At 45.7% G+C, this 27,013-nt stretch overlaps 1 protein-coding gene across 1 annotated transcript in view; it reads left to right on the top strand.

Moving 5' to 3' along the window:
* Positions 1–27,013, top strand: part of Col19a1 (collagen type XIX alpha 1 chain) — a 159,492-nt gene that overhangs the window by 98,186 nt on the left and 34,293 nt on the right. The window contains exons 14-27 of the mRNA XM_090337719.1: positions 3,136–3,189; positions 10,965–11,018; positions 15,702–15,755; positions 17,550–17,585; positions 17,676–17,729; positions 18,768–18,821; positions 19,717–19,770; positions 20,430–20,519; positions 21,628–21,672; positions 21,751–21,828; positions 23,090–23,125; positions 23,235–23,288; positions 23,372–23,425; positions 25,021–25,062. Coding sequence (XP_090193845.1) covers positions 3,136–3,189; positions 10,965–11,018; positions 15,702–15,755; positions 17,550–17,585; positions 17,676–17,729; positions 18,768–18,821; positions 19,717–19,770; positions 20,430–20,519; positions 21,628–21,672; positions 21,751–21,828; positions 23,090–23,125; positions 23,235–23,288; positions 23,372–23,425; positions 25,021–25,062 — 759 coding nt within the window. The remainder of the gene's footprint in view (positions 1–3,135; positions 3,190–10,964; positions 11,019–15,701; positions 15,756–17,549; positions 17,586–17,675; positions 17,730–18,767; positions 18,822–19,716; positions 19,771–20,429; positions 20,520–21,627; positions 21,673–21,750; positions 21,829–23,089; positions 23,126–23,234; positions 23,289–23,371; positions 23,426–25,020; positions 25,063–27,013) is intronic.

The raw sequence follows: 27,013 nt of genomic DNA, 5'->3' as shown, positions 1-27,013 counted from the left end.
AGGGAAACTTACCAGGGTCAGTCAGTTCCTTGCACCGCACCCATTTTAGGAAAGTGTCGATCTAGCCAGTGCTTCCCTTTGGGGCTTTGTGTCCATTAATTCATCAGAGATGCTTTAAAATAGGAGAAGAGCCTGTCCCAGATTAGCCGTGTTCCTGGCTCTGGGCCTTCCGCGTTCCACAAGTGTATGAGACACACCACAGAGGTGCACAGATTACTCCCCGGAATGAGGTGACTTGATCTGAGTCACAGAATGAAGACCATGAACAAGAGCAGGGTCCTAGAATAAGCTCTTGCCTGTTCCCTGGGTGTCACTATTAAAAATAATATACTCCTCAAGTTATGCTGCTTCAGTAAGAAAACACCCAGCCAGACATTAACAAGTACTGTTAGGCTGCCTTTTTCTTTGCGGCAATGTTTTTACATGAAAAGATCCTGTTCAACGTTTTTAAATGCCAGTCCTGGAGCTTGAACTCAGAGCATGGCTGAGCATTTCTGCTCACGGCTAGCACTGTGCCTGCCTTGTGACAAGTGGCTCCACTCACAAGTGAGAAGATCCTCTGGAGGAAGGGAAGATTACACAGATAAGACAGTTCACAGCGGGCAGGGTGGAGGGGGGTGGGATGTTCCAGGGGGAGGCCACACTACTGGGGTGAGCTGTGGCCCCAGCCCCCCTGGAATGCTCTGGGGATCTGGTCTCAGTGCTCCTCAAGTGGCCTTCCTTGTGAGGCTGTGGTCCACCCCCCAAGCTCCAGAACCCTCCCCCAGGCTCCAGGGCTGTACCTGCACTTGCAGTCCCCCACCCAGCTCCAGGACATTGCTGAGGAGGGGGCCACTGTGCACTCTGCAATGCACATTTTGAAATATGTTCAAGTCTGCTTCAGGGAAACCAAATTTAAACTGAAAACTGGTGCTGGCTAAATCAGTCTAATATAAATACACTACATTAAAGTAACAACCCAAGCCTTCTACTTGCTTATCTGTTCATAGGCCGGGCACTGGTGGCTGACATCTGCAATCCTAACTATGCAAGAGACTGAGATTTGAGGATGGAGGTTCAAAGCCAGCCAACTCAGATAAATCCAAGAACCTTTATTTCCAATTAACTAGCAGCAAGCCAGAAGTGGAGATGTGGCACCACAGGTGGTGAAATGCCAGCCTTGAGCAAATAGCTGAATGAACGTTCAAGTCCCTGAGTTCAAGTCTCAGTATTGGCATAAAAAGAAAATAGGGGGCCAGGAGCTTGGCCTAGTGGTAGAGGACGCCAGCTCGCCAGCGAGAGAGTGTGGGAAATAAATCATGTGCTTCCAGTAGTGTCCATAAAAGACTGCCACCGGCCAAACCTGGCCTCAAAGATCCTACCATGCACAAAGCCTTGGGTTCAATTCCCTGGTACCAAATACATAGAAAAAGACAAAAGTGGTACTGAGGCCCGAGTGGTAGAGCGCTAACCTTGAGAAAGCTCAAGGACAGTGCCCAGGCCCCAGGACTGGCCAAAAAAAAAAAAAAAAGGAAAAAGAAAAAAAAACAAAAGGGAAAAGGTGAAGGAACAGCACGCCCTGTCTGCAGCAGCCTCTGACGGCAGTGAGGCTGGCCCGGCTGGCGTGCACCAAGGGAAAGGCAGGAGTACCTGGGGCTCTGCCTTCACGCTTTGTTCTTCCTTCCAACATAGCTCCATGGATTCTTGCCATATTTGACCCCTGGTCTGTTGTAAGCATTAACTCTGTGATAGAAATGGACCCACAGTCAGCCTGCTTATTTTCCTCCACTTCTCACCTAAGTCAATATCTGTCTACGTATCTTTTGCTGGTTATGAGCTTGGAATAGCTGTGTGTGTGTGTGTGTGTGTGTGTGTGTGTGTGTGTGTGTGTGTGTGTCCTTTGAAGACAGGGGAACTTATATAAACCGGACTTAACCCTCCAGTTCTACCTCAGCCTGACACAAACCTAAAGGAAGAACCATCCCTTCTTAGACACATTGATTTTGTTCGCCTGTGAATTGATAAATTACAGTTCTTCTACCTTTTGAGTAAACCTCTATCACTGATTAGGCCTCAAAGGCTAACAGAATTTCACATTTACTAAAAGATCCAGAGATTGAGATTTCAGAAAATGTAGACTGTAAGACTAGAAATGAGCATGTGTATAACTTCAAAAATACATTATTATTATTAGTCATTTTAAGTAGCTATAAGAAGGGGTTTCAGTTCATTATGTCACTTTGTGAATACAGTGTCTCTTGGTCAGTGTTACCCAGTTGTGTAACTTGCAGCTTTGCCTGGCACTTTAAGAGCAAGGAAATCATCGAATAAAGGGAACCTTTCTACATTTATATTTGTACTTCTTGAAGGAAAAAAAACATGGAAAAGACCAACCTGATGTGTTTTCTATCTAAGCATCACTGAGCCTAACTGTGTATAAATGTTCTATCAAAATGGTAAGCAAGTGTGATTACTAACCAGAAAGTAAAATGACAATATTTAGAAAGCATGTGCACAGATATAAAGGCTTTTCATTCAAAAGATATGCTTTTGAGCATAAGCTTAGCTTCCAACTTTGGAAAAAGACTTTATAAAAAATAACTAAACAAAATGTTTTTAAATAACATTAGACCCCCATTACTTAAGCAGGTTGCCACCAGTCTACTTCCTGGCCTCGCAAATGGGATGTAGCTAGTGGTAAACTGGGAACCTCCAGTGAGTTAAGGTCCAGAGTGCTTATCACACAACAACAGGCTCAGCTAACACCTACAACACATAAGTGCACATCCCTCTGTGAGAAATGATATTATTTGTTTAATCCATATTGTTTGTCTTATTTCGTCTGAAGCCACAGATTTAGCAGCTAACATGCTAATCTTGGGTCATTGATCCATAGGCTTTGTAATGGACAGAACTTGCCTCAGAAGAGCAGATCTGTTTATTCTTCATTATAGATGTGAATATCTGGTCCAAGCTTGTACAGTTCATTGATGGTCAGAGTCCTATAGCCTTTGAAATGTTATTTAACTTGTGTGTGTGTGTGTGTGTGTGTGTGTGTGTGTGTGTGTCTGTCTTCCATAGTACCACTTATATTGTTGTGCTTTTTAAAATGAAATTAAACCACTGGATTTATTTTGTTTTCTTTTTTGTTTCAAGGGAAGACGAGGCAAAACAGGACCCCCGGGAAAGCCAGGACCCCCAGGACCCCCCGTGAGTAAAGTGGGAGTGCCATGCCCTGTGTTCCCCAAGGGTGAGCATGAACTATCCACAAGATAGCTTTCAGTGCTTGGTGGAGAGCCTACCTTGTCCCTACAGATAGTAATTACATGCTGTCTGACTCCAATGAGGGAACATTTCCCTAATTTTAACACTATGTCTGGAGCCATTCATGCCCCGGAATACTAAGAGAGATAAGAGTTGGAAAAGTTGGAAGGGACCAAGGAAAGGCAGCTACTTGGAGCCTCAGAGGCTTTGCCCCCTCCAGGGCCTCAGAAAAATGCTCTTCTGTTCCTCCCTCAGGGATTGGGGACATTGTCTAAATCAAAGGTGTGCTGTCCTTTAGAGGAGTGTGGATAAAGATGAAAAGAAATGGAACTGAGCTGGAAAAATCTCTCAGGGCCTAAAGCAATTTAAAGCAATTAAAAGGCTTTAACAATTTTGTAATTCTTTGTTCCAAGGCCAAATATTTAACTTCCACTTTCTTAAATTTCTGTACCAAAAAGTCAAGTTGTTTGCAAAAAATAACTTTCTACAACTTTCCATTTAGCTTATAAGGGGTGTGTGTGAGAGAGAAAGAGAGAGGACAATTGCATGAAACATTAAATGGTTATGTAGCAAAAATAAGAGAATGTTTACCCAAAATAAATTAATGTTATTAAATTGTCTTTGACTCAGAGTTTCATAAAAGGTTTTATATATATAACTATATTGCAATTATGCATATATAACTACATAACTGATAGAAATACATTTATATTACTCAAACTAGCTCTCCATTATTCAACAGAAACACCATTTTTAGGGAAGATTTTTGGACTTAGGAAAGCTTAGATGGTGTTTATACACATATAATCTGCATATAATAAAATCATTCTTAATCAGAATGCTTGGAATTAAGGAACAAGCTGAAGTGGCAGCTGTAACTGGCAGGTTATAACCCCCAGTTTCGAATGTATTTTCATGGAATGTCGATCCACTTTTCTGTTTAAAAGTAGAATTGGTCTATACAGGAGGAAAGCCTCCTAAATTCTCCCCAGTGCCTCCTGCCATCTCGTCCTGCAAATATTCTTTGTTGCACAGTGCATTTTCTGTGTATATGGCTGATTGCCCAAGAGAGGGTAATTTATAGAAATAGTTCTATATTCACCTGGCAGATCCCAAAGTCCAGGGGGCCGGTGCCCACCTGTGAGCCCCTGGTGGGCTGCGATGCAGGGGGTGCGGGGCTGGACTGGCAGAGTGGGCTCAGGTCTTGGCCTACTTGGGGAAACACAAGTTGTGTCATGGAACCTCATTCCCGGGGAACCCTCTAACCTCAGTCATTTCCCAGAGCCCCTCCAAGCATCTGTCCCATGAATTTGGGGATTTCACCTCCAACACAGAATCTGGGAGGAAAGTTGAAAAGAGATATCTTAGGTTAGTGAGGCCTCTGAAAACACACCATGATTGAGAGCAGAAAAGCAACTTGCTCAGCAAGGACATAGATTCAGAAGAAAGAGGGATGGACTTAAAGCTGGTTGCCTTTACTATAGGCCTCACTCTATGTTAGGTACTTCAGTGGTTCATGGAACCCTCAGAACTCTCTGAAGAAGCAGAAATTGTTCTCATTTGTGTGTGTGTGTGTGTGTGTGTGTGTGTGCCAGTCCTAGAGCTTGAACTCAGGGCCTGGATACTTTTTGCTCAAGGCTAGCGTCCTGCCAGTTGAGCCACAGCACCCATTCTGGCTTTTTCTGAGTATGTGCTACCGAGGAATCAAACCCAGGGCTTTGTGCATGCTAGGCGAGCACTCTACCACTAGGCTAAGCTCCTGGCTCCCAGAAATTGTTCTCATTTTGTATTTGGGTGCTTAGAAATACCGCATGACTAAGGATTCTAGAAATAAGACCCTGATCCCTAAGTTTAGCTGACTGTCTGCATCTCCAAAGCAACTTCTGTGCTTTGCACTCTAATAAAAATTCTTTTCTAAAAAGTTTTCCATTGACTTCTGTATTATGACAAAGGGAGTTAGAAAGTCTCCAGGCTTGGAAGGCCTTAGTACTTACCCAAGTACTTTCTTCAGAAAGGGGGAGCAGCTGGTGTGGATTACGTTAGCCGCCTTACAGGGGGCAGCGCTGCCCAGGCGTTCTTTCACTCTCATCCATCATGCCTTTAAGATGTGTTGTTATTCCCTCCTATTGCAGGTGAGGCATGAGGCTTTTGGTGGTCTTTTGCTAGTGTTTATTTTGTGCATCCTCTCCTGGTTGCCACGTGAGTGTCACAAATCAGGTTGAAAAGATTCCAGTGCTGCAGCTCGGGGCGGCAGCACCCCCTGGTGCCATCTTGGATATCTGCAGGGCAGAGAAGGAACTTCAGCAATACTGCTGATTCTGTGTTTGAGACTTAATTGGTATATATCGACAATATTTTCAAACTTGATTTTTTGGGGTTGTGGTATTTTCTGTTTGTCTTGTGGTCAAAATGCACATAGCATCTCTTCGAGTTCTTTTCTTTTGTGGGGGGAGGGGAGTGGTGTCATGAGGCTTGAACGCAGCCTGGGCATTGTCCCTGAGCTCTTCAGCTCAAGGCTACCTTTCTACCCTTGAGCCAAGCTCCACTTCCTCTTCTAGACATTAACTGGAGATAAGAGTCTCAGGTCCTTTTGTGCCCAGGCTGGCTTTGAACCTTGATCCTCAGATCTCAGCTTCCTGTGTAGCTAGGATTACAGGCGTGAGCCATCCTGCCAAGCTCGAGCTCTTTTTGCCACCAGCTTGGAAGGTGGTTGAGGAAGAATTTCTTGGTGAGCTTCAGCCTAATGCCAGGAGTCATAATATGGGACAGTACTCCACAGCGTGGATGCACAGCGACATGGGCACACATTCTGTGGAAATATGCACAGTCCTATTAATCCCCTCTCATCTCCCTCTTTGTGCCACCACTGGGCTTGTACTCAGGATCTGAGCACCATCCCCGAGCTTTTCTGCTCAAGGTGAGTGCTCTACAACTTGAGCCACAGCGCTATTTCTGGCTTTGTGGTGGTTGGTTGGAGACAAGTCTCAAATCTTGTCCTGGCTGGATTTGAACCTCAATCCTCAGATCTCATCCTCCTGAAAGGGTAGGATTACAAGAATGAGTCACCACTTCCCAGTACAAGCCAGTATTCTAAAACACAGTTTAGACTAAAAAAATAAGGCAACTAACCTCTACCAAGGTATCCTAAGTGCATGTGTGAGGCTAATCGTGTCTTGATGGGAACCCAACACATACTCCGGGCTTCCTTTCATGATGTGATTAGAGCTTTTGTTTCTAGTTTTCCTTTAAGTAGAACCCTAAGTTTATTAAATGACAAAAGGCTATGCCCCTTAAAGATAATACCCTGCCATTGACTTGAGTCAGGGAGTAGAAATTTCGTTTCTTATTAAAAACAAGATAACACCCTCAGATTTTAAATTATAAACACTAAAGACTTAAGAAGTAGGGACATGACCAGCTAATTATTTTTATTGCCACTTGTCCCCTCTTGGGGTTATAGCCCCAGACAAAGCAGCTGTTGTCAACATAGCTGAGATTCCAGCTCCCCTGTGACCACCGAACGCACGCTGGGACGTGCGTGGGAGGCAGAGGCTGAGATGCCATTTCGTAATGACATCTCATGATCTCCATGAACAGAAGCAATGAACAATTATAGGCATTTTCTGGCTTCCTGAGATTTTTGTCCATTCTGGCTCCACAGCAGGACTTTTATCTTCATTCAGCCACAGACCATGGTTGCACCTAAATGATGTTTTTAAAAGCAATGATGGAAGCTGGCATGGATGGCTCATGCCTGCCTTCCCAGCTATCGGGAAGCTGAGATCTGAGGGTCATGGTTCTAAGCCAGCCTTGGCAAACAACAACAACAATAACAAGCCTCCTGGCCCCCAGTTCTCCTCTCTCACTTCCCACCGTAACTGGGGCAGCAGGTGCCCACCAGCATTCCCAGCCTCTGTGCAAGCGATGTCTCCTGAGCTCACCTCGCCCAGGTTGGCCTCAAACTGAGACCTTCCTCATCTCCATCTCTGGAGTCACTGCCACTATGGGCATAAACTGCATCTCCAGGCAAGTGCAACTGAAGCCCCCTGACACTGTTTCTGAGGGCTGGGCTTCCTATGCCAGGCACAGCTCACATTCACTCCAGCATGCCAGGGTGCTTGGGCAGTAGAAACATCCCAGGATCCCACACTGGGCTACAGGCACACCAATCAAATGAGAGACTACAGAGCCTTGTCACTCATAGACTTGTACAACTGTGATTTCTGTGCAACATGTTGTGGGCCATGTTCAGAGGAAGCCACTGGGACATTTTTCCATTCTAAAAGGATGCTTTCAGTGCAAACTTAAGAGAATGTGGTAGCCAGAGTCAGGTATACCTCATACTTTGTGGCCCAGGAACCTGTCACCAACTGCACATATATTTTTTGCCAGTCCTGGGGTTGAACTCAGGGCCTGGGCACTGTCCTTGGGCTTTCTCATGGCTAGCGCTCTACTATTTGAGCCACAGCACCATTTCTAGCTTTTTCTGTGTATATGGTACTGAGGACTTGAACCTGGGTCTTTGTGCATGCTAGGCAAGCACTACCATTAGGCTGCATTCCCATCCTCACAACACACTTTTAACTTCTCCTTTCTCAGAGTTGATTCGTGGAATATGAGATGGGCAGCTTTTACTAAACCTGGAAACAAATGGCCCTCTGAGTCTTATCCAGACATGGAACAGAAAACAGGAAAGGACGGGATGTGTATAAACAAACGTATGCATGTGTATAACTACCACAATGAAATCCTTTTGTTCATTTAATTTATGCTAATAGAAATGTAAAATGGAAATGCATAAAAAGGAAACTTTAAAGTAAAAAGGAATATAAACTAGAAAACAAAGTGATTGTATAGGAAGCCACCAATTTTAAAACTCCAATGTCTACATTGTTTTACAACCTTAAACAGAGCATATAAACACAAGTAATTTTATCCATACCCACTGTCTCCTGCTTTGATTGATACTGTCTCTTTCTGATAGTTTTTAACCAATCGAGGACTGTTGCTTTGATTTCAGAACCCAGTTAGACACAGACCTCGCCAGCTCTCTGCCAGTGTCTCCTTGTAGGGTTCCTGAGGTCTCTGAGAGTTTGTATCCAGAACTACCTGAAGTAAATTCTGAGCTGTCACTTTCCATTGCATTCATCTTGGGATTTATGGCACTGGAAGTATCTAAAACAGAATGAAGATGTCATCATACAAACTGATCACCTCACCAGGGAGCACCCACTTCAGACGAAGCCTTTCTGAGCACTATCTTGTAACACACAGAACAGAGCTTACTAAGTCTAAAGGTCCCTTTTTCCAGTGTCTCCTGGGAGACCGAGTAACACTGCCCAAACTCCCCTATTATCTCCCGGCTCTGCAGAGTAGGTTGTGTGCCTGGGCCGGCTGCACTGAGCCAGCCAGACTGTCCCTTCAGCCCCCAGGGTTCAACTCAAGACCAGGCTCCTGGTGACGAGGGGATTCATCCCCACCTCTGCAGCGTGTACCAGCGCCACGGCTCTTCCTCACATCCCCATGGATGGGCCATGAGATGTCATCGCGTTTCTCCTTGTCCCCATTGCCACACAGGGTCCCTTTGGGAAGCCCCCATCCACCCCTGGTGCTATCAGGCTACTGCTCTCTCCATGTGCACACACAGCTGCATCGTGAACACCACAGTGCTGTGGAAATGTTCAGGCCCAGCCCTGACTGTGGGCTGAGAGAAGACATGATGCCAAGAGATGAGAGGTCCGCAAAAGTGGACCGCTTCCATCAGCTGCACAGTTCACTCGAAAGCAACATGCTCATTTCTTCCCTCCTGTCCCAAGTACAGTACTGGCTTGTTAGAGTACTCAGTACACAGGCTGTGGATGGGAAAGCTTTTGGCATGGTGAGTAGACCATGAAACACATAACTGTGTGTCTCCTACAGCCTTCCTGCTAACCTGGTGGAACCAACACTGACAGTGCTATCATTCCATTCGGCCCACGGTAGAACCTTGGCCCATTAATTGTTAAACTCCATTCTCTTCATCTTGGAGTCAGAAATAATGATTCCTATGGAATCACTACAAGGACTTAATAAGTCCACACGAATAAAGCCATGCTATCATGTCTGCTGCCCGCACCACAGCACATTGCTATTGGTATGTGATTGATTTCTCTGCTCTACTCTGGATTATGGAATGTTCTGCCACATTTAGGGGCCCAACAATTAAAGCTCTCATGTTCACTAGAAAAAATGTCTGTGACGCTAAAGTGGCATGCCCCATCACAGCTCTTTGTCTGAGCACCCTTGATGCTCAGAGAGGGCCTGCTAGACACAGATGCCTCTTTGACTAACTCCTGACACTCCCTATCATGCTGTCAACATTCCTCTAACTCCCGTGTATTTGCACAGGGATCAAGACACAGGAGCCTCACAACTCCTGAGTTCACGAGAGAGTTCCTCACTTCCATGCTCTTGGCTATAAGCTATACCACTATTGCCATCTCAATAGCTGTTCTTCTCATTCGTTCATCCAAATGAGCCTAGAATGCTTTATAGGAAGCTAGCTGATGGGAAAGGAACATGAAAAATATATAAAATCTGAAATACTGAGAGACTTCTTTTCTGACATCAGCTGTTTTTATTTCACCATCGATTGTCTTTCTAATAACATCCAACTCCACTACCCCAAAAAACCTGATTTACTTGCCCAGAAGTTACATTGGCCAAAGCTAGGCATCGTCCCCTCCTGCCTGGCACCCTCCCCTCACCCTGGGTCCCCTGTGCCCGTGGCACAATGCCAAGGCTTCCTCTAACAAGAGCTGGTTAGCCACAGTCTTCCATGAAAAACACCTGTCTAAATGTGGGCCCGTGTTTTTTGCTTTCTGTGTGCCTAGGGATTGCCTGCAGCAAGGAATGAAGCTAGCAATTGCTTCTTCCATTTTCTTCAAACCTGTAACTCCCTTTTCAAAAAGAGTAATCTTGCATAATGATGTTATTTGATTTGTTCATCCACCCTCTTGTCTTCCAAGAGAAAAGGTGGGGGACTTTGCCTCTCTACCATGTTCTCTCTTTGGTGCTACTCTCTCTCCTCCTCCAGTCCTGGATGAAGTTTTCTCTCTGTTTTCTGAGACAGCTCAGTGAATCTTGGCTCAGTCTACTTGATCTAAAGTAACGCTAAGCTCTGTTTCCTTGTGGCTCTCTTCCCAACATGTCACCCTGGAAACTGGAACACTTCTCTGTATCCCTTCCCAAGGCCTCGGTGCCCAGAGCCCTCAGGTCTCTCCTCTCTTCTCTCCCAAGAGCCTCTCTGCACAATGCCCTGGTGGTACCAGGGCAGTGATAGCCCACCATACTGAAATGTTAATGTCTGTGTTTTCAGAGCAGACACCATTATTCTGCCCCAGAATCCACACACAAGTCACTTTCATATACCGGATTCAAGGGTAAATAGAAAAAAATCTCCCCGTAGCCTCTAAGTTCCACATTTCTGTAATGCGTTCATCAGAGTCCACCCTTCTCCTCCCAAGGCTCCTCTTTGGAGTCATGCAAGATTTGTTCTAGAAAAGCTTCTATGAACCTGACTGTATGTGGATGTCTAGTGATTAGTGTTTGACTAAATAGACTCCTCTTTTATCTGGGTTTTCTGTTTTCTTTTTGTCTCTTTGACTTGTAGAATACTTAGATACACTGTTTAAACAGATGTCTGATGTATGCTTGTCTGCGTGTCTTTGTCTCTGTCACAGGGACCTCCTGGTTTACAAGGGCAGCAGCAGACCTTTGGCGACTATTTTAACAAGGTTTGACATCTTTATTTCCTACTTCTTGTATGCAGAGAGATTGTAAGTGATTCTGTTTTTGAAGGGCGAAAACTTTTATATTAATGCCTAATTTCTCAGACCTCAAGACATGATCCTATATACTCAAATGTCTTTCCATATTAAAAGCTGTTTCTGGATATACATTTTTTCTTTTGCCAGTGCCTGAGCACTGTCCTTGAGCTTTTGTAAAACTAGCACTCTACCACTGAAGCCACAGCACCACTTCTGGCTTTTTCTGTAATAGCAGTACTGAGGAATCAAACCAGGGCTTCATGCACGCTAGGCAGACATTGTACCAGTAGGCTATATTCAGGCCCTGGATATAAATATTTTAAAATATTTTAACATGTCATTATAAACTTGGAGTTTTATTTCTATTTTTGTTGTTATGTTATTTATTTGTTGCTGGCACTGAGGCTTAAATACTATTGCTTAGCTTTTTTGCACAAGGCTGATGCTCTACCACTTAAGCAGTATATCTGATTCTGGTATTTTACTGGTTGCTTGGAGATGAGACTCTTACAGCCTTTTCTGCCTGGGTTGGCTCCAAACCATGATCCTCAGATCTCAGCATCCTGAATAGCTAGGATTACGAATGTGAGACACTGGTGCTCATTGATGGGCAAAACCAAAATGTATTTGCATATTTGCTAATGTAAATAAAATTGCTTCCATCCCTAAAAATGGCTTTATCTAGGTTCTCTAAGGACAGAAAAAAAAAACCCGCTGGCTACCATGAAGCTCTGAGTGAGAGTCAGGAGGTAGATTTCTTATCAAAGCTACTCGCAAAGGCTCCCATGCCAGCTGATCAGGGCAAGAGCAGTGTCAGCTCCCAGGCCTTTATCTGGAGTAGTGGACAGCTGACATGGAAAGCACCCTGAATGGCAGAGGTTGAGTCCCATCCGCCTCGTGGACCTCAGTGTGTCATTGAGAGGTTTATCAACCAGTGCCCAGTGCATGGGGGCTGACCTGAGGGGACCCTGGGAACTGACCTGAGGGGATCCTGGGGACTGACCTGAGGGGACCCTGGGGACTGACCTGAGGGGATACTGGGGCTGACCTGAGGAGATAGTAGGGGATGACCTGAGGGGACAGTGGGGGATGACCCAAGGGGACACTGGTCAGTGAACAGACACACAGCTGGGCATCTTTGACACCTTGTACCATGGGGAAAACTGGAGACAGCCTCCTCTCACTCTCCCTTTGGCTCCACGCCAGTCCCCCTTTCTCTGTTTTGCTTCCGGTCACTACTGTTGCATGTGTATTTATGAATCACAAGGGAACTAAAGACTCCCAAACTATTCAATAGTAAGATCATTAACACAAAATCTCAGTTCTTTGTTCACCGAATTAACATCAATACCACAATGTATGTAATTAGAGATGCATCCATTTAAAATCAGCCAGGAACTGGTGGGTCATGCCTGCAATCCTAGCTACTCAGGAGGCTGAACTCTGAGGATCATGGTTGGAAGACAGTTTGGAAAAAAAGCCCATAAAATTCTTATCTTCAGTTAGCTACCAAAACGCTGGAAGTGGAGCTGTGACTCAAATGGTAGCGTGCTAGTCTTGAGCACAAAATCTAAAAAATAGTGTCCAGGCTCAGAGTTCAAGCCCCAATACTGTACACGTGTGTGTGTGTGTGTGTGTGTGTGCACACACATGCACATACACACAATCTTGCAAAGCAAGTGAATAAAAGCTTGCTTTGACATTCTGAAAGAAAATCTAAAAGTGACTGCATAGCACTGTCAGTCACTTCTGTGTGTTAGATTTTGCTGCCATTGTATGTAGACAAAGTTCTGGGACCCAGCACTTTTGGTGGCGCCCCACCCTCAGGCACACATTGTGTAGCATCCTGAGCCATCACTCCTGTACACTTGCACTCTGGGGGAGGGAGGGAGGGAAGAGAAATGGCATGGCCCACCCCACAGGCTGGTGGGGCACATGTCCCATGGCACAGCTGAGCCCGGGAGAGTGTGATGATACATTCAAGGCATTTAAATGACGATGCATTTCTCGAAACAAAACAGCTGGCTCCTGCTTGTGCTCTTCCTCAGGAAGCACGTGCTACTTAGGAATTCTCAAGACCTCACCCCTGAGAAATCTGATTCCCAGAAACAGGTGTTCATCAGGCACTGAGGGCCTTCTCAATTGCTCCAAATCTTCTCTAATTGCTTCAGAATCTTAAGTGGAATTAGAAAAAGCCAGTGGCATGGCTGTTTCTTCCTCCCACCCAAATACATAGCTCAGAAGAATCTATGGAGAGCATGTAGGAAGGAAGGCTCTAAAAGTTCATATTAAACAAGGAAAAGACTGCATGCATAAAATAAAACTATAAATATAGAAATTGCCAGAAGAGTGAAACCACCTTACTTAACCATATCAACTTTGTATCTATTCTGTATTAAAGTAATTGTTTTCAAAAATACATTTTTTTATGAGTCATCAAGTCATCACATCTCAAGTTCTCTTGCACTGTCTCACAGATTCTTGCTGGAACCTGTGTGTTTTCCCAGCTGTCAAAATCCCAACTGTGTAGTACAATTACATGGAAGCTTTTAGAAAATAAATCTGGATGCTGATGGTTCACAACTGTAACCCTGGCTACTTCAGAGACTGAGATCTGTGGTCTGTGGTTCAAAGCCAGCCTACTGAGCACAAAGCTAGAGGCAGAGCTTTGGCTCAAGTGGTAGTTTCAGCCTTAAGCACCAACACTAAGCAAAAGAACAAGGTCCTGAGTTCAAATCCTAGTGCTGGCATACAGAAATAAGGGGGTAAGGCCAGGAGTTTGGCCTAGTGACAGAGAGCTTGCCTACCATGCACAAATTCCTGGGTTCAATTCCTCAGTACCACTTACATGGAAAAAGCCAGAAGTGGTGCTGTGGCTCAAGTGGTAGAGCTCTAGCCTTGAGAAAGCCTGAGGATAGTGCTCAGGCCCTGAGCTCAAGCCCCAAGACTGGCAAAAAAAATTAAAAAACAAAGAAAATGGGGGAAAAAGAAGGGAAGAAGGAAGAAAAGAAAATGATGTTGAGCAAAAAAAAAACCCAATTCACAGAATGTTAGAGATTTGAGTAAAAAGTATGCATTATATAGAATATATTCTATATAATACATATTATATAGCATAATGAAACACATCAAAAGAAATAGCCTTAAAAGAGAAGCAGATGACAGAATAAGAAAAAATAATAAGATGGGTAAGTTTGATTTCAGTCCATATATGCATGTGTGGCAATATCTTTTGGTATAATTAATGCTAATTTTACAAAGATAAATTTCTTTATGGATATTGTGTTAAATACTTAGATTAACATATTGTTTATAATTCCCCATGCCCAGGAAAAGTATAAATATGTGGACTGAGCGGTACATACTAAATTCACAAGAATGGGAGAATAGTGGGAAACATAGAATGTTTCCTCTGTAAATTTGCTAATCTCTTTCACTTTAAGCACCTTGTTATGAAGGCTTGGTTCCATCTTTGTATCTATTGATACAAAGATGTCTGTGCAGAAATGTAAAGGAGAAGGTCACTTTGCAAACACTCCTGCAGCTGGGAAGTTGTCCTGTGTGTCTTAACCGTCACATTCTGCCATTTGGTTCCTGGAAGGCTCTGAGAGGAAGCTGGGCCCCAGTCCATTGTGGCAGAATTCCTTTCTGGGGGGATCCCACTCAAACTGTTTTCTGAAAATGCTGCCTCTGTGCCACATACAGACCCCTCTGTCCCATGTTTGAACAGAACTCAGAAGACATTTCAGACACCTGCTGCCCTCCATTGGCTAGAATGCCTTCCTAGTTGGTCTGAGGTCCTCCAAGCAGGGATGTGGGGCTTCAAGAGGCTCATTTTCTCCTTCCCTGTAATAAAAAGAAAGAAGCGGGGCCAGGAGAGTGGCCTGGGGGTAGTGTGCTTGCCTAGCATGCACAAAACCCTAGTAACTTGGTACCAGATACACAGGAAAAGCTGGAAGTGGTGCTGTGGCTCAAGTGGTAGAGTGCTAGCCTTGAAAAAGCCCAAGGACAGTTCCTAGGTCCTGAGTTCAAGCCCCAGGACTCCGCAAAACAAACAAACAAGCAAACATTTTTAAAAAGAAAGAAGGCTATGAAAGAAAAGATCACAAAAAGATCTTCATTGTATTTGATTTACCAAAAGTATACTTTGTTCCTACACTAAGATGTAGGAACATGGAGTTTCGTGTATCATGGAATGTTCAGGTCTGGGAAGAGCCAAAGGCACTGGGGAGTGCCCATAGCACATTTTGATGGCCTGGCCCAATTATCAGATGATTTTGTGTGGGGAGGACGTGACAGCCGAGCAGTGTCAGTCTGATGGCATGTAAACATCTCCTGCAATCTTAGCTACTCAGGAGGCTGAGATCTGAGAGCTGAGGTTCAAAGCCAGCCTGGGAAGGAAAGTCTCTGACATCCAACTCACCAGCAGAAAGCCAGTAGTGGAGATGAGGAGTTGTAGCTTATGTCACAGAGTGCCAGCCTTGAGCACAAAAGCCAAGTGAGAGCTAGAGGCTCTGAGTTTAAGCCCCATATTGGTATGGGTGCTTGTATGTGTGTGGACACACACACACACACACACACACACACACACACACACACACACACACACACACACACTTAAAGATTATGTTTCCTCTTGCTTCCTCTTAGGGTGAAACTGAACTGCCAGGGTTCCTGGGGCTTAAAGGACAAAAAGGAGAACCTGTGAGTATTTTAACTTTGAGCACAGAGAAAAAAAGGAAAAAATATTTTTCTAGATCAACTACAATTTTATAGTCTGTGTTGTCCCTTCTATTTGACCAGTCTGATCAGAAAAAAAGACAATCTTTGCTCCTGACCTGCTGGCCAGTGCACAGGTAGACTACCAGAGAGTTCAGAGCCACAGAGCAGCCTGGGTCCTCAGGCTGGACCTTCACACTGGTGGAGATGGAAGAGAGCCCACGGCTTGCAGGGGTGGGGGTGTGCTGCCCTCCCAGCAGACTTCTGGGGTCTGAGCCAGGCCATTCCAGGCCCAGGGCAGTGAAGGCCCTTCCTTAGCCCCCACCATGCCTCCACCATGCCCCGCTGTTGCATGGAAGGCCATCACAGCTGGTGGAAACACTGGCCACCTTTGCTGGCATAAGCTCACCCTGCCATTGCCGCCCTAGGATGGGGACACAAGATCCAAGAATGGCTTCTCCTGGGCAGGGAGAAAATCCACCACATCTGAATTCTGCCTTCCCAGGGGTCCCTTTAACCCCAGGTAGAACGAGTGAGAGAAGAGCAACATCTGTGCCACCACCACTCATCTGGGCCTTTCTGCTCCTCACCTTCTCCTTGATCTCTGTTAGAGTCTATTTAGAGTATAACAGATTTGATATTCTTTTTATAAACAGGCTTTAGGGGCCGGGAGTTTGGCCTGGTGGTAGAGTGCTTGCCTAGCATGCTCGAAGACCTGGGTTCAATTCCTTGGTACCACAAATGTAGCAAAAAGCCAGAAATGGTACTGTGGCTCCAGTGGTAGAGCTCTACCCTTGAGAAAATCCATAGGCAGTGCTCAGGCCCTGGGCTCAAGCCCAGGACTGGCAAAAAAAAATTTAAAAAAACAGGCTTTAGGAATATTTTGCCTTTTCTTTCTTCTTTTATTGTAAAATGTGTTAGGCGATATTATGGGACACCTCTTTAAGCCTTGGTTGTGTGAGGCAGGGATTTTTAGCCATTGGTATGAGTGACAAGGTGTGAATGTTCCACTCTGAAACATTACACTACAAACTTAAAATAGTTGATGCCTTTTGTCAAAATTCTGATAGGGATACAAATTATGTTTATCAAATGGGTGAATGTGCAATGGAAAATAAGAAATGCAATATTGTGTTCTTGGATTATCTTACTATTGTTCTATGTACTTACAATTAAGCATCTATTCCTGACAGAAGGACCACCAGCAAACATTACCTTAGCACCTCTTCCCCAACCCCAATCTGAAGCTTTGATTCTCTAGGAGGTGTAATTAGATGGAGGTCAATTGTCATGATATCAGCTAAGCCAAGAATACAATGATTGCTACTCAACCATGGCAGCTGTGTGTGGTGGCTCACGCCTATAGTATTGGCTACTTAAGAGGCAGAACTCAGGAGGACTGTGATTTGAGGCCAGCGTTGACAAAAAGTTACCGAGACCTTATCTCAATCAATAAGCCAGACACAGTGCTGTGAGTCTGTGGTCCTGGCTGCCATATGCAGGAGCTTGAAGTCTGGGCCGGCCCTGGGGGGCAAGGGGTTATGGGAGTGACTTGAGTGGTACAGTGTGGTGCCAAGTATACTTAGGGCTATAAATTCAAATCCTAGCATCAAAAACAAAACAGAAAATGTCCCTGGGGCAGGTAGAAAAAGTAAAATAAAGAATGGCTTGTTTGTTGGCCCTAAAAGTTTTGAATCAGGTCCTACAGCCCCCCCTCCTTGAGGGAGCCTGGGAGCTGTCAAGAACACACAGTGCTCAAGGCTGTCCCTTCCTTTACAGGGGGAGCCTGGGGCAGGCCCATCCCCAGGAATGAAGGTAAGCACCTGGCCTCCTCCCTGTGGCCTCACCCAGAGAGCCCTGGAAAGCAGCAGTAACTCTTGACTTTTCCTCCCACTGGCATTTTAGGGAGACCCCGGTGATGCTGGCCCCCCTGGCTGGCCAGGAAGCCCAGGACTGAAGGTATGGGGTCGCTGAGAGGGCTCACAGCCGGGGAATGGCAGCCGCTCCCTCTCCAGCTTTAAAGGAACCAGTAGGGTATAGGTCCTTTCCAGGCCGATTTCCCTATCAGGCTTTATTCATCACACATATCGTAACCTAGCCTTTTGGGTCACCACAAGATTTAAAATTTCCCTTTTCAGAACATATTCACAACAACATCCATAAAAGGCTTCATAAGTAAATAATGTCCGCTAAATGACGACCCTGAGAAGCATTCATGGAAGGAGCAGGATTCAGGATTCTGTCTCTAAATCACAGTTAGGCAGCATCCTGAGATGCTGAGGTGTCCCGAGCTCCCCCTACAGGACGACCTGAGGCAAAGCTGTGAGAGGGAGGGGCAGGGGAGATTTGTGCTGTGGCTCCCAGCTATCCCTGCTGGTAAATCCAGAGCCACTAAGTGAAACATTTAGATCCATCTTAGTTATGTCCCCTGAGGAGATGCCAGCATTGGGCACAGAATATGAGGTTCTGAGAAGCCTATAAAGATCCTGTTCTACAGATACTCAGGTATACAGAATGGGCGTGATGGTAGATGACTGTGATTCCCATCCATTCAGAAGACAGATAGGAGAGTCCCACATGTGAGACAATTCTGGGCATACTTTGTAAGACCCTCCCTTCAAAACAAAACAAAGGGCTTGGGATGTGGCTCAGTGTTAGAGTGCTTGTCTAGCGTATATGAAGCCCTGGGTTCAATTCCTCGGTATCATATAAACCAAAAAAAGTCAGAAGCAATGCTGTGGCTCAAGTGGTAAGAGTGTTAGCCATGTGCAAAAGAAGCTCAGGGACAGTGCTCAGGGCCTGAGCTCAAGCCTCAGGACTGGTAAAAAATAAATAAAAACAAAAAATAAAATAAAAGAATAAGGGGCATAGCTCAATTGGTAGAGTACTTAGCAAGTATGAGGCCCTAATTTCAATTCCCTGCACCCCACCCTCCAAAAATTCAGGAATAGTCCCTATCTATACAACAAAGTTAAATCATGTCACTTTCTATTTCAGGGCCACCAAGGACCACCGGGTGCTATGGGGCCTCAAGGGCCACCCGGAGATTCTGTAAGTACAGTTGTTAATACTTGAAATAAGACTGAAATTAAGATGGGGGTGTAGGCAGTCATGTAGCCAGCTTGTGCTACATTGCTCAAGGCAACCCTGGGGAGCCCCAGCACACCCAGTGTCCAGGGCTGCTCGCATTGCCCCACAGAGTTCCTGGGGAGTCAGCCTGGTAAAGTGGTTAACTGAATGACAACCTTGGCTGTTCTTACAGTAGACAAACAGAACCACCAGCGTATAAGGAAAAGGCAGGAAAGAGCAAGTGTTCCCAGTATGTGTGCTTCTTGCATGAATCCTCACCTACCAAAAACACTGGCAGCTTCTACTGTCTTCTGCCCTCCCCACCAGAGACCCCCACTCCATGAGAACAAGTGTGAGGGCTTAGAGATTTCCTGTAAGGGCACCAGAGTGACCTGGGTCTCTGTCTCTCTTCCCTCTGCCTCCCTTCCTTTTCTGCTACTCCCCTCTTCTCCTCCCCTTCCACTCCTTTTCTTTCTTTTCCTTCTCTTTGTTTGTGTGTACATTGGAGAGAAAAACAGGCTTGAACTCAAGGCCTGGGTGCTGTCCCTGAACTTTTATGCTCAAAGCTGGAATTCTACTACTTGAGCCACAGCTCCAATTCCAGCTTCTTGGTGGTTAATGGAATGGACATAATTCTCTGTTTCTGTCTCTGTGTCTTTCTCTCCTCGCCCCATTCACCCCCCCCTCTCGTCCCATTATATCCAGTCAGCTTCACTTAGAACAAATATCCTATTTCAACTGTATTTTTCCTACCAGGCCAAAACAAACCCATCTCTCAGAGAGTGTTAAAATTCTGCTTTGGAGCCAAGTGATGATCAAGAGAATAGATGTTCCCTTGCATGCTGACTGCATGTCCCTTGAATTCTGAATTTTCTAGGGACTGCCAGGGGAGCAGGGGACTCCAGGAAAGCAAGGCGATAAAGGAGAGAAGGTACAATCCACACTTCACTCTGCGTGTGAAGCATGCAGTCACACAGTGGGGAGGAGAGGCACATCCCCAGGTCAGGGAGGGTCCAGGATGGTGGAGGGGACAGGTCTGGGGTCCAGGGGAGACATCTATACCTAGTATGACCTAGACAAGTGTGCTGCAACCATATACCATGGCTGTCCTGGTTCTGCCCAACCTTCATGTGCCAAGAAGAACAAAGCCAGAGATGAAGACATAGGTCAGGAGGTGTCATGTAGGATGAGGACACAGGACAGGAGATGTCACTTAGGGGTGAGGACACAGACAGGAGCTGTTATCCAGAGGTGAGGACAGAATACACAAGGTCTGTCCTCTCAGGCATCAACTCTGTAAAGAAGTAAAACTCTCAAACTCTAGGATTCATTGTTGTCTGTGTTGTTGCAGCATGTCCACCCTGACTGACTGTATGCACACCACAGTAGACAGTCTAAATCTGTGCCATGTTTGTGCATGGACTGTTTCATAATTCTGCTGACCTTATGTCTGGTAACTCAGTATGAATCTGAAGATGATGAATCTGAGAGATGGGTGCCTGAACTGACCAGCCTTGGCTAGCGTGTGAGGAGCGAGTCGCCTGGCCACTCTTCTTTATGACCCTGAGTAAGGTTGTCTTGTTTCCTCAGGGGGATCCAGGTGGGATCACAGGCCCCCCCGGGCTTCCAGGTCCGAAAGGAGAGGTCGGACCTCCAGGGAGAAGCCTGCCTGGGGAACCGGTAAGGCCAGCCTTCTCCTAAGAGCCCCTGCCAAGTTCCCTGGCTGCAGTTGGGGGGGTCTGGTTTTGAGCATGAGATCAAGTGTCAGCCTGCTAAGAAATGGCTGGAAACAGCTCTGAAGGTGTGCTGGAGAAGAAAGTAACACACAGGACATCTCAAATATGATTCAGAGAGGAATTAGGGTCCTTTGAATCCTGTGCATTGATTCCCCCTACCTTTATGCCAATAATGAAGTTTGGACTCAATCTTGTTCTGTTTGCTGGTTCACCTGGTGCTCTATCACATGAGCCATGCCTCCAGTCTATACTTTTGCTGATTAATTAGAGTGTGAAGGATATTTCTGCCTTGTAACCTTGATGATCTGGATCTCATCCCCTAAAAAGGTAGCATTACAAGTGTGAGACACTTGTGTAAAACCCCAAACCTTCTTTCACTGCCTTGAAACAAAGATGAGACTTTCCCCTGGGGTAATGCAAGGAAGGCACTGAAATCTTGTTGTCACACTTGCCATGCCAGGCATTGTCCCACAAACCCACTTGTACTTATTTTATGATTTATTTTGGTAGTACTAGTGTTGAGATTCGGGGCCTCAACCATGCTAGGCTGGTGCTTGCCCGGGGGTTGTACCCGCAGTCCTAGTTTTTGATGGCTGTTTTTAGGATAGGCTCTTGCTTTCTGCCCTGGGGTGCAGTGAGCTACAGTCCGCCCTCTGTGAGCATCCAACATTGCTGGAGCCACAGGTGTGTGCCAACATGTACCCTTTTAGACTTCTCCCAGGACTGGCCTGGAACTGTGATTCCTCCCAGCCTCATCTTCCACATAGCCTTGAGGTGAAGTGAACTTTCCTGCCTAGACAAAAGCAGCCTTGAACCCAATCCCAGCCTCCCAGACATCTAGGCCTACAGGTGTGAGCTGGCCTCCAGCGCCTTTGAAAGGAGCTATATGAAAACCTCTGACCTATGGAGATTGGTCTTCTAGTCCTCAATTCTTTTTGCAGAAGGGGGCTTACTCAAGTGAGATGAACCACAATGAAACCTGGTTTGGGATTTGGTATGCTAGGCTGTTTTTAATGAGAAGTTATCTGTCTCTTTTGTTCCCTCTCTTTTAGGGATTAGATGGACACCCTGGAGTGCCTGGGCCACGTGGGCCAAAGGTAGAAAGCTCTCATAGCTGTATAAGGAGCATTAATGATGTGACAGGCCTTGTACTGACACCCCTCCTCTCCCCACAGGGTGAGCGAGGGCTTCCTGGGGCCCACGGCACCCCAGGGGACACGGGGCCCCCAGGGGTAGGAATTCCTGGCAGAATGGTAAGTGTGATCCACTCAAGTATGTTTATTTATTTATTTTTGTGACAGTACTAAGGCTTGAGTTCAGGGTCTCGTGCTGTCACTAGATTTTGTCTCTCAAGTCTGGCGCTCTACCCCTTGAGCCACAGCTCTGTTTCTGGCTTTTTGCTGGTTCACTGGAGATAAGAGTCTCACAGACCTTTCTGCCCAGGCTGGGTGTGAGCCATGGCCCTCAGATCTCAGCCTCTTGAGCAGCTAGGGTGACAGGCGTGAGCCTCTGGTGGGCCTCTTCAGGAACCTGCAAGGCTGACTCGGAAGCCCCCCCCCGCCCCCTGCTGGACTGCTCCTCACAAGGCATTCACACAGTAGTTTAGGGATTCATTTGCAGCTCCAGAACTTTAAGGGGACACCTCCAACCATGACAGCAAAGCCAGAAGCAACAATTGAAGATGGGAAATTGCTAAACAAAGAAACTCACTAATACATTTAAAGAAAGCAATCTAGTAGGGTCACAGGGTAAATAGGAAGGGAGCAAAAGGCTTTGACAATAATAATAGCAGAAAATTAAAAAAAAAAAAAGGAAAGAAAAAGAAAAATCAGGGACTGGGAGTATGGCCTAGTGGTAATTGCTTGCCTAGCATGTATGAATCCCTGGGTTCAATTCCTTGGTGCCACATATACAGAAAAAGCTGGAAGTGGTCCTGTGGCTCAAGTGGTAGAACACTAGCCTTGAAAAAGCCCAAGGACAGTACCCAGGCCCTGAGTTCAAGCCCCATGACTGGCAAAAGAAAAAAGAAAAGAAAAAGAAAATCTATGCTGAGGTATTTCCTTGGCATAGGCTACGAATTCCTAACTCCCTCATCTTTCAATGAAATGAAGACAGAATCAATGTTGTTATAGTCTCTCATGATCTCAGCTTCATTTAAGTTTGCCCAAATTTTAGTTTTCTAAAAGTAGGAAATAAGAACAGATACATTTTAACTCATGTCCTGTGATTTCCTCAGTGAGAAAGAACACAGGAAAGGATATGCAGGGTCAGGTCAGGTCAGGTCCCCACTGGCAGTTTGTGACCAGATAGAACTCAGCCTCTGTCCCAAAGCCCGGGAGTTGCCCCAGAGATCTGAGCAAATCCAGGATGCCTCCAGCCACAGGTGTGTGGTGGAGTGCTCACCTGCAAGGGGAGACAGGGCTGAGGGACAGTCAGATGTTTCACCAGATAAATGACAGGTGATGGGTTGAGAGTCCTGGGAGAATTCTCATAACTGTGGCTCCTTTCACACAGGGTTCCCGGGGACCTGCTGGAGAGCCAGGTGTTCAGGTAGGCCACTCCAGCAAATTGGCAGCACAGCATAGCTGACATTCTTATTCAGAGCAAATATATGAAGGATGGTCCTCTTAAGAGACTCTTTATTTTCTTCCATCTCCAGGGCCCACGAGGTCTCCCCGGGCTGCCAGGAGCCCCAGGGACACCCGGGAGTCATGTAAGGCTCTTTTTTTACTGGCCTCATGCAGTACGCTGCCACCAGCCAGCACACAGGTCTGACCTCCATGCCTCTGTTTGCAGGGAGCCCCAGGGAGAGACGGGAGCCCAGGCCTGCCAGGCCCGCCAGGAGATCCGGTACGCAGACCTCTGATTTGTTTATCTTTCATGCATCAGGAGCCAAAGGACCTACCTATACAGCAGGTTGTGCCGTCCAAACTAATTAGAACGCTCCATGACTGTACTGTCCAATTTTGCCTAGGGCTAAGCCTTAAAGTCTAATGCCTTAGATGCATGGAAAACAAAGATATAATATATGCCCCAACTTCTCTTCTTCCTAATGCTTGTACATGAATTTCATTCTTCTAAATGAAAGTTTGTGGGTCCATTTTCTATGGTAAGGTACATGTCCATTGGCTCTGTGACTTTAAACTTCTGAGATGGCTACACTATGAAACTGGCTCAGACACCAAACATGTGTTCCCAGGTTTCATTTTAAATGAAGCCTTGTTTTGAGTGACAGTACAAGCCTTTAAATAGCCTCAGAGTGTGCCAGGATCACTTGGGAGGCTGCGTGACCACGAGGTTACTTCAAAGTTTTGTTTGGGTTGGTTTTTTTTTTTTTTTGCCAGTCCTGGGCTTGAGCTCAGGGCCTGAGCACTGTCCTTGGACTTTCTCAAAGCTAGAGCTCTACCACTTGAGCCTCAGCACCACTTCTGGCTTTTTTCTATATGTGGTACCGAGGAATCGAACCTGGGTCTTCATGCATGCTAGGCAAGCACTTTAACCAGTAGGCCAAACTCCCGGCGACTTCGAAGTTTTGTATACTAAAATCCACCCTGGCCTCTGGGTTCTAGGCCTCCCCAGCCCTTCCCTAGGCTGGGCCTGTGTGGGTACGCAGCACAGGGCCCACTGTCACCAGCACCGCCTCCAGGCCCAGGGAGGCCCCAGCAGGGCTGTCTGGGCACCGAGAGTCTTGGTGTCATTTAGACACAGAGGCCAATCGCAAGCCACACTAGCTGTGTTGGTGTTCTCCCACATGCAAGCCATTTAAATTTCTTTGAACATCTATGAGAAGCAGCTAGAAGGCAAGTTCCTTCATCCCATCGTCTTTACATTCCTCCATAGCCCAGCAATAGACTTGGCAAAGGACAGCACTCATTGTTTTGATGAGTTATTTATTATTCTTTTGATGTGTGCTGGTCCCAGGGCATGAATGCAGATTGTGCTCCGGGCCTGGCTGCTTTCTCTGCTCAAGGCTGGTGCTCCATCATTTGAGCCACAGGTCCATCCCTGGCTTTTACCTGGTTAACTGGAGAATCACATGGACTTTCCTGCCCTGGCTATCTCTGAACATCCATCTTCAGATCTCAACCCCCTGTCTGGCTAGGGGTATAGGCATGAGCCACTGGTGTTTCGTGGATTTATCTTTATACATTACTGAAGGGCAGTAATATGGTTGGAAAGCATACAGGTTGCTCTGTCATGAAGCTATAAAATGATGATACAGAGTAGAAGCAATGTATAAGCTTACTTGTACATGTACAAGAAAGGGAATATTTCTCAGAAAGTTCTGAGTCTTGGTATTGCACGTGTCATTTCTTGACATGGAACTGTGCTAAGCCGGCGATCTGGAATGATGTCCGGTGACAACCACCTATGTCATCTGTAGCATGTGCTGTGTGCACATACATCCCCACACTCTCTCACTCTCTGCTCCTCCCTAACCACAGGTTGCACTGCCTCTCCTGGGAGACATCGGAGCCTTGCTCAAGGTATTCTGCAACTGTGGAAGAAATATTAGTTAATGTAGGAAAAGGAAGGAAGGAAAAGTTTACCAGAAATTGAGACTTAATTGCTTAGCTTCAACAAGAGAGTTACATTGTTAAATGGCAGAACATTAAGACAGAAAAAGGCCCATAGATTTCTGTAAATTGTGCCATTCTTTCTCTTCAGTCTCCTCCTTCTCAGTCTCTCTTACTGGGCTTGGAGGTGGGGGGTGGTGAGCCACGGGAAAGTAGTAAGACATACTATCACAGTACCCCAGTAGGTCTGTGCCTCTCGGAACAATGGCCATTTGCCCACATGTTTCTGCCATGAAGCTCCAAACCTCTGGAAAGGAGAGGGAGAGGGACAGAAGAGGAAGAGGAAGAGGGAAAAGAGAGGAGGGAGGTAAAGAGGTGAAGGAAAGGAAGAAGAAGAGGAGAAAGAGGGAGGAGCAAAGGAATGGAAGAGGGAGAGGGAGGGGAGAAGGAGAGGAGAGGGGAAGAGGTATGGGAGAGGAGAGGGATTTCATTTTTATGATTTTATTTATCAATGTTATGCCAACGCTGGGGCTTGAATTCAGGGTCTGGGCACTGTCCCTGAGCTCTTTTTCTCAAGGCTGGTGCTCTTCCTATTAAGCCATAGTTCCACTTCTGGTTTTTGGCTGTTAATTGGAGACAAGAGTCTCGCAGACATTTCTGTGGGAGCTGGCTTTGAACTGTGATCCTCAGGTCCCGCCTCCTGAGTGGCTGGGATTACAGATATGAACACAGGCACCCATCTTATGTACTCTGACTTTAAGAAGTGTCTTCATGAAGAGCTGGTTTCAGCTGACAGTTCTGGGCTGTTTGCTGAAGTATCTTCTCTACATCATGAACACTTGTGCCCCCAAGTGGACTGTTCTGTGAATTAAAAATATTAGATTGCAAATAGCCTAGGGTTTTCTAGCTGGCTTCCTCTCAAGGGCCAATTTCAATGCCCTTTTCATGTTTAAAAATTATTCCCTTTATTGAAAAAGTTGGAAAAATAGGAATCCCTAGTCTCAGCCTTCTGTCTCCTTGACTTAGTGGCCCTAATTATATGTCTTTGCCTTTGTGATCACAAACTTATTACAAGCAAGCCTTTATCAGGGCTTTTCCCTCCTGCTGTTTTCCTTGGAGAGAAGTGATAAGATTGAAGTTTATCTGAAGAGCTCAGGCACTTAAGTCTCAGAAAATCTGCTAAAAGTTATGGAGAAGATCCTAGAAAGGCAATTCCACTTATATTTTCTATCTCCTGGATCTGACATAAGGGTCAAGTTCTGGTCCCTGATGACAAAACGTTTAGAACTTTGAAGAACATCACAATTTTGCTTCCAAAGGAAAAATCTTTTCCTACCAGTTTTTTTTCTTTCTATGACATTTTCTGTCTTATTTTATTGTAGTATAAGCTCTTTCATAGCTGTTTATCTCAACCTCCAATATTAGCTCCCCCACCTTTTGGGGGATTTTTCTTGGCAGGGCAGTTGTTCCTAGGGCTTGAACACAAGGCTTGGGTGTTGTTCCTGAGCTTTTTCACTCAAGGTTGGTGCTCTACCACTTGATCTGAAGCTCCATTGTAGGCTTTTTTTTAATTGGAAATAAGAGTTTCACAGACTTTCCTGTCCAGACTGATTTTAAACCATGATCCTCAGATTTCAACCTCTTGAGTTACTAGGATTCCAGGCCTGAGCCATTAGCACCTGCTATTTCTTAAAAATGTTTTACTGCCAGTCATAGGACTTGATCTCAAGCCTGACTCTCTTGCTTAGATTTTTTTGTTTAAGACCACCTGGTTCTCCACCATTTGAGCCATGGCTCCACTTCCAGATTTTCAGTGGTTAACTGGAGAATCTCATGGACTTTGATGCCTTGAGCTGACTTTGAACCATAGTCCTCAGATCTCAGCTGCCTGAGAAGTTGGATTACAGGCATGAGCCATAGG

This window comes from Megascapheus bottae, chromosome 8 (assembly GCF_031878675.1).
Source record: "Megascapheus bottae isolate mThoBot1 chromosome 8, mThoBot2.hap1, whole genome shotgun sequence".
Taxonomy (NCBI): Eukaryota; Metazoa; Chordata; class Mammalia; order Rodentia; family Geomyidae; genus Megascapheus; species Megascapheus bottae.
The sequence above is the reverse complement of the archived record's forward strand: the minus strand, read 5'-3'. Positions and strand labels throughout refer to the sequence as shown.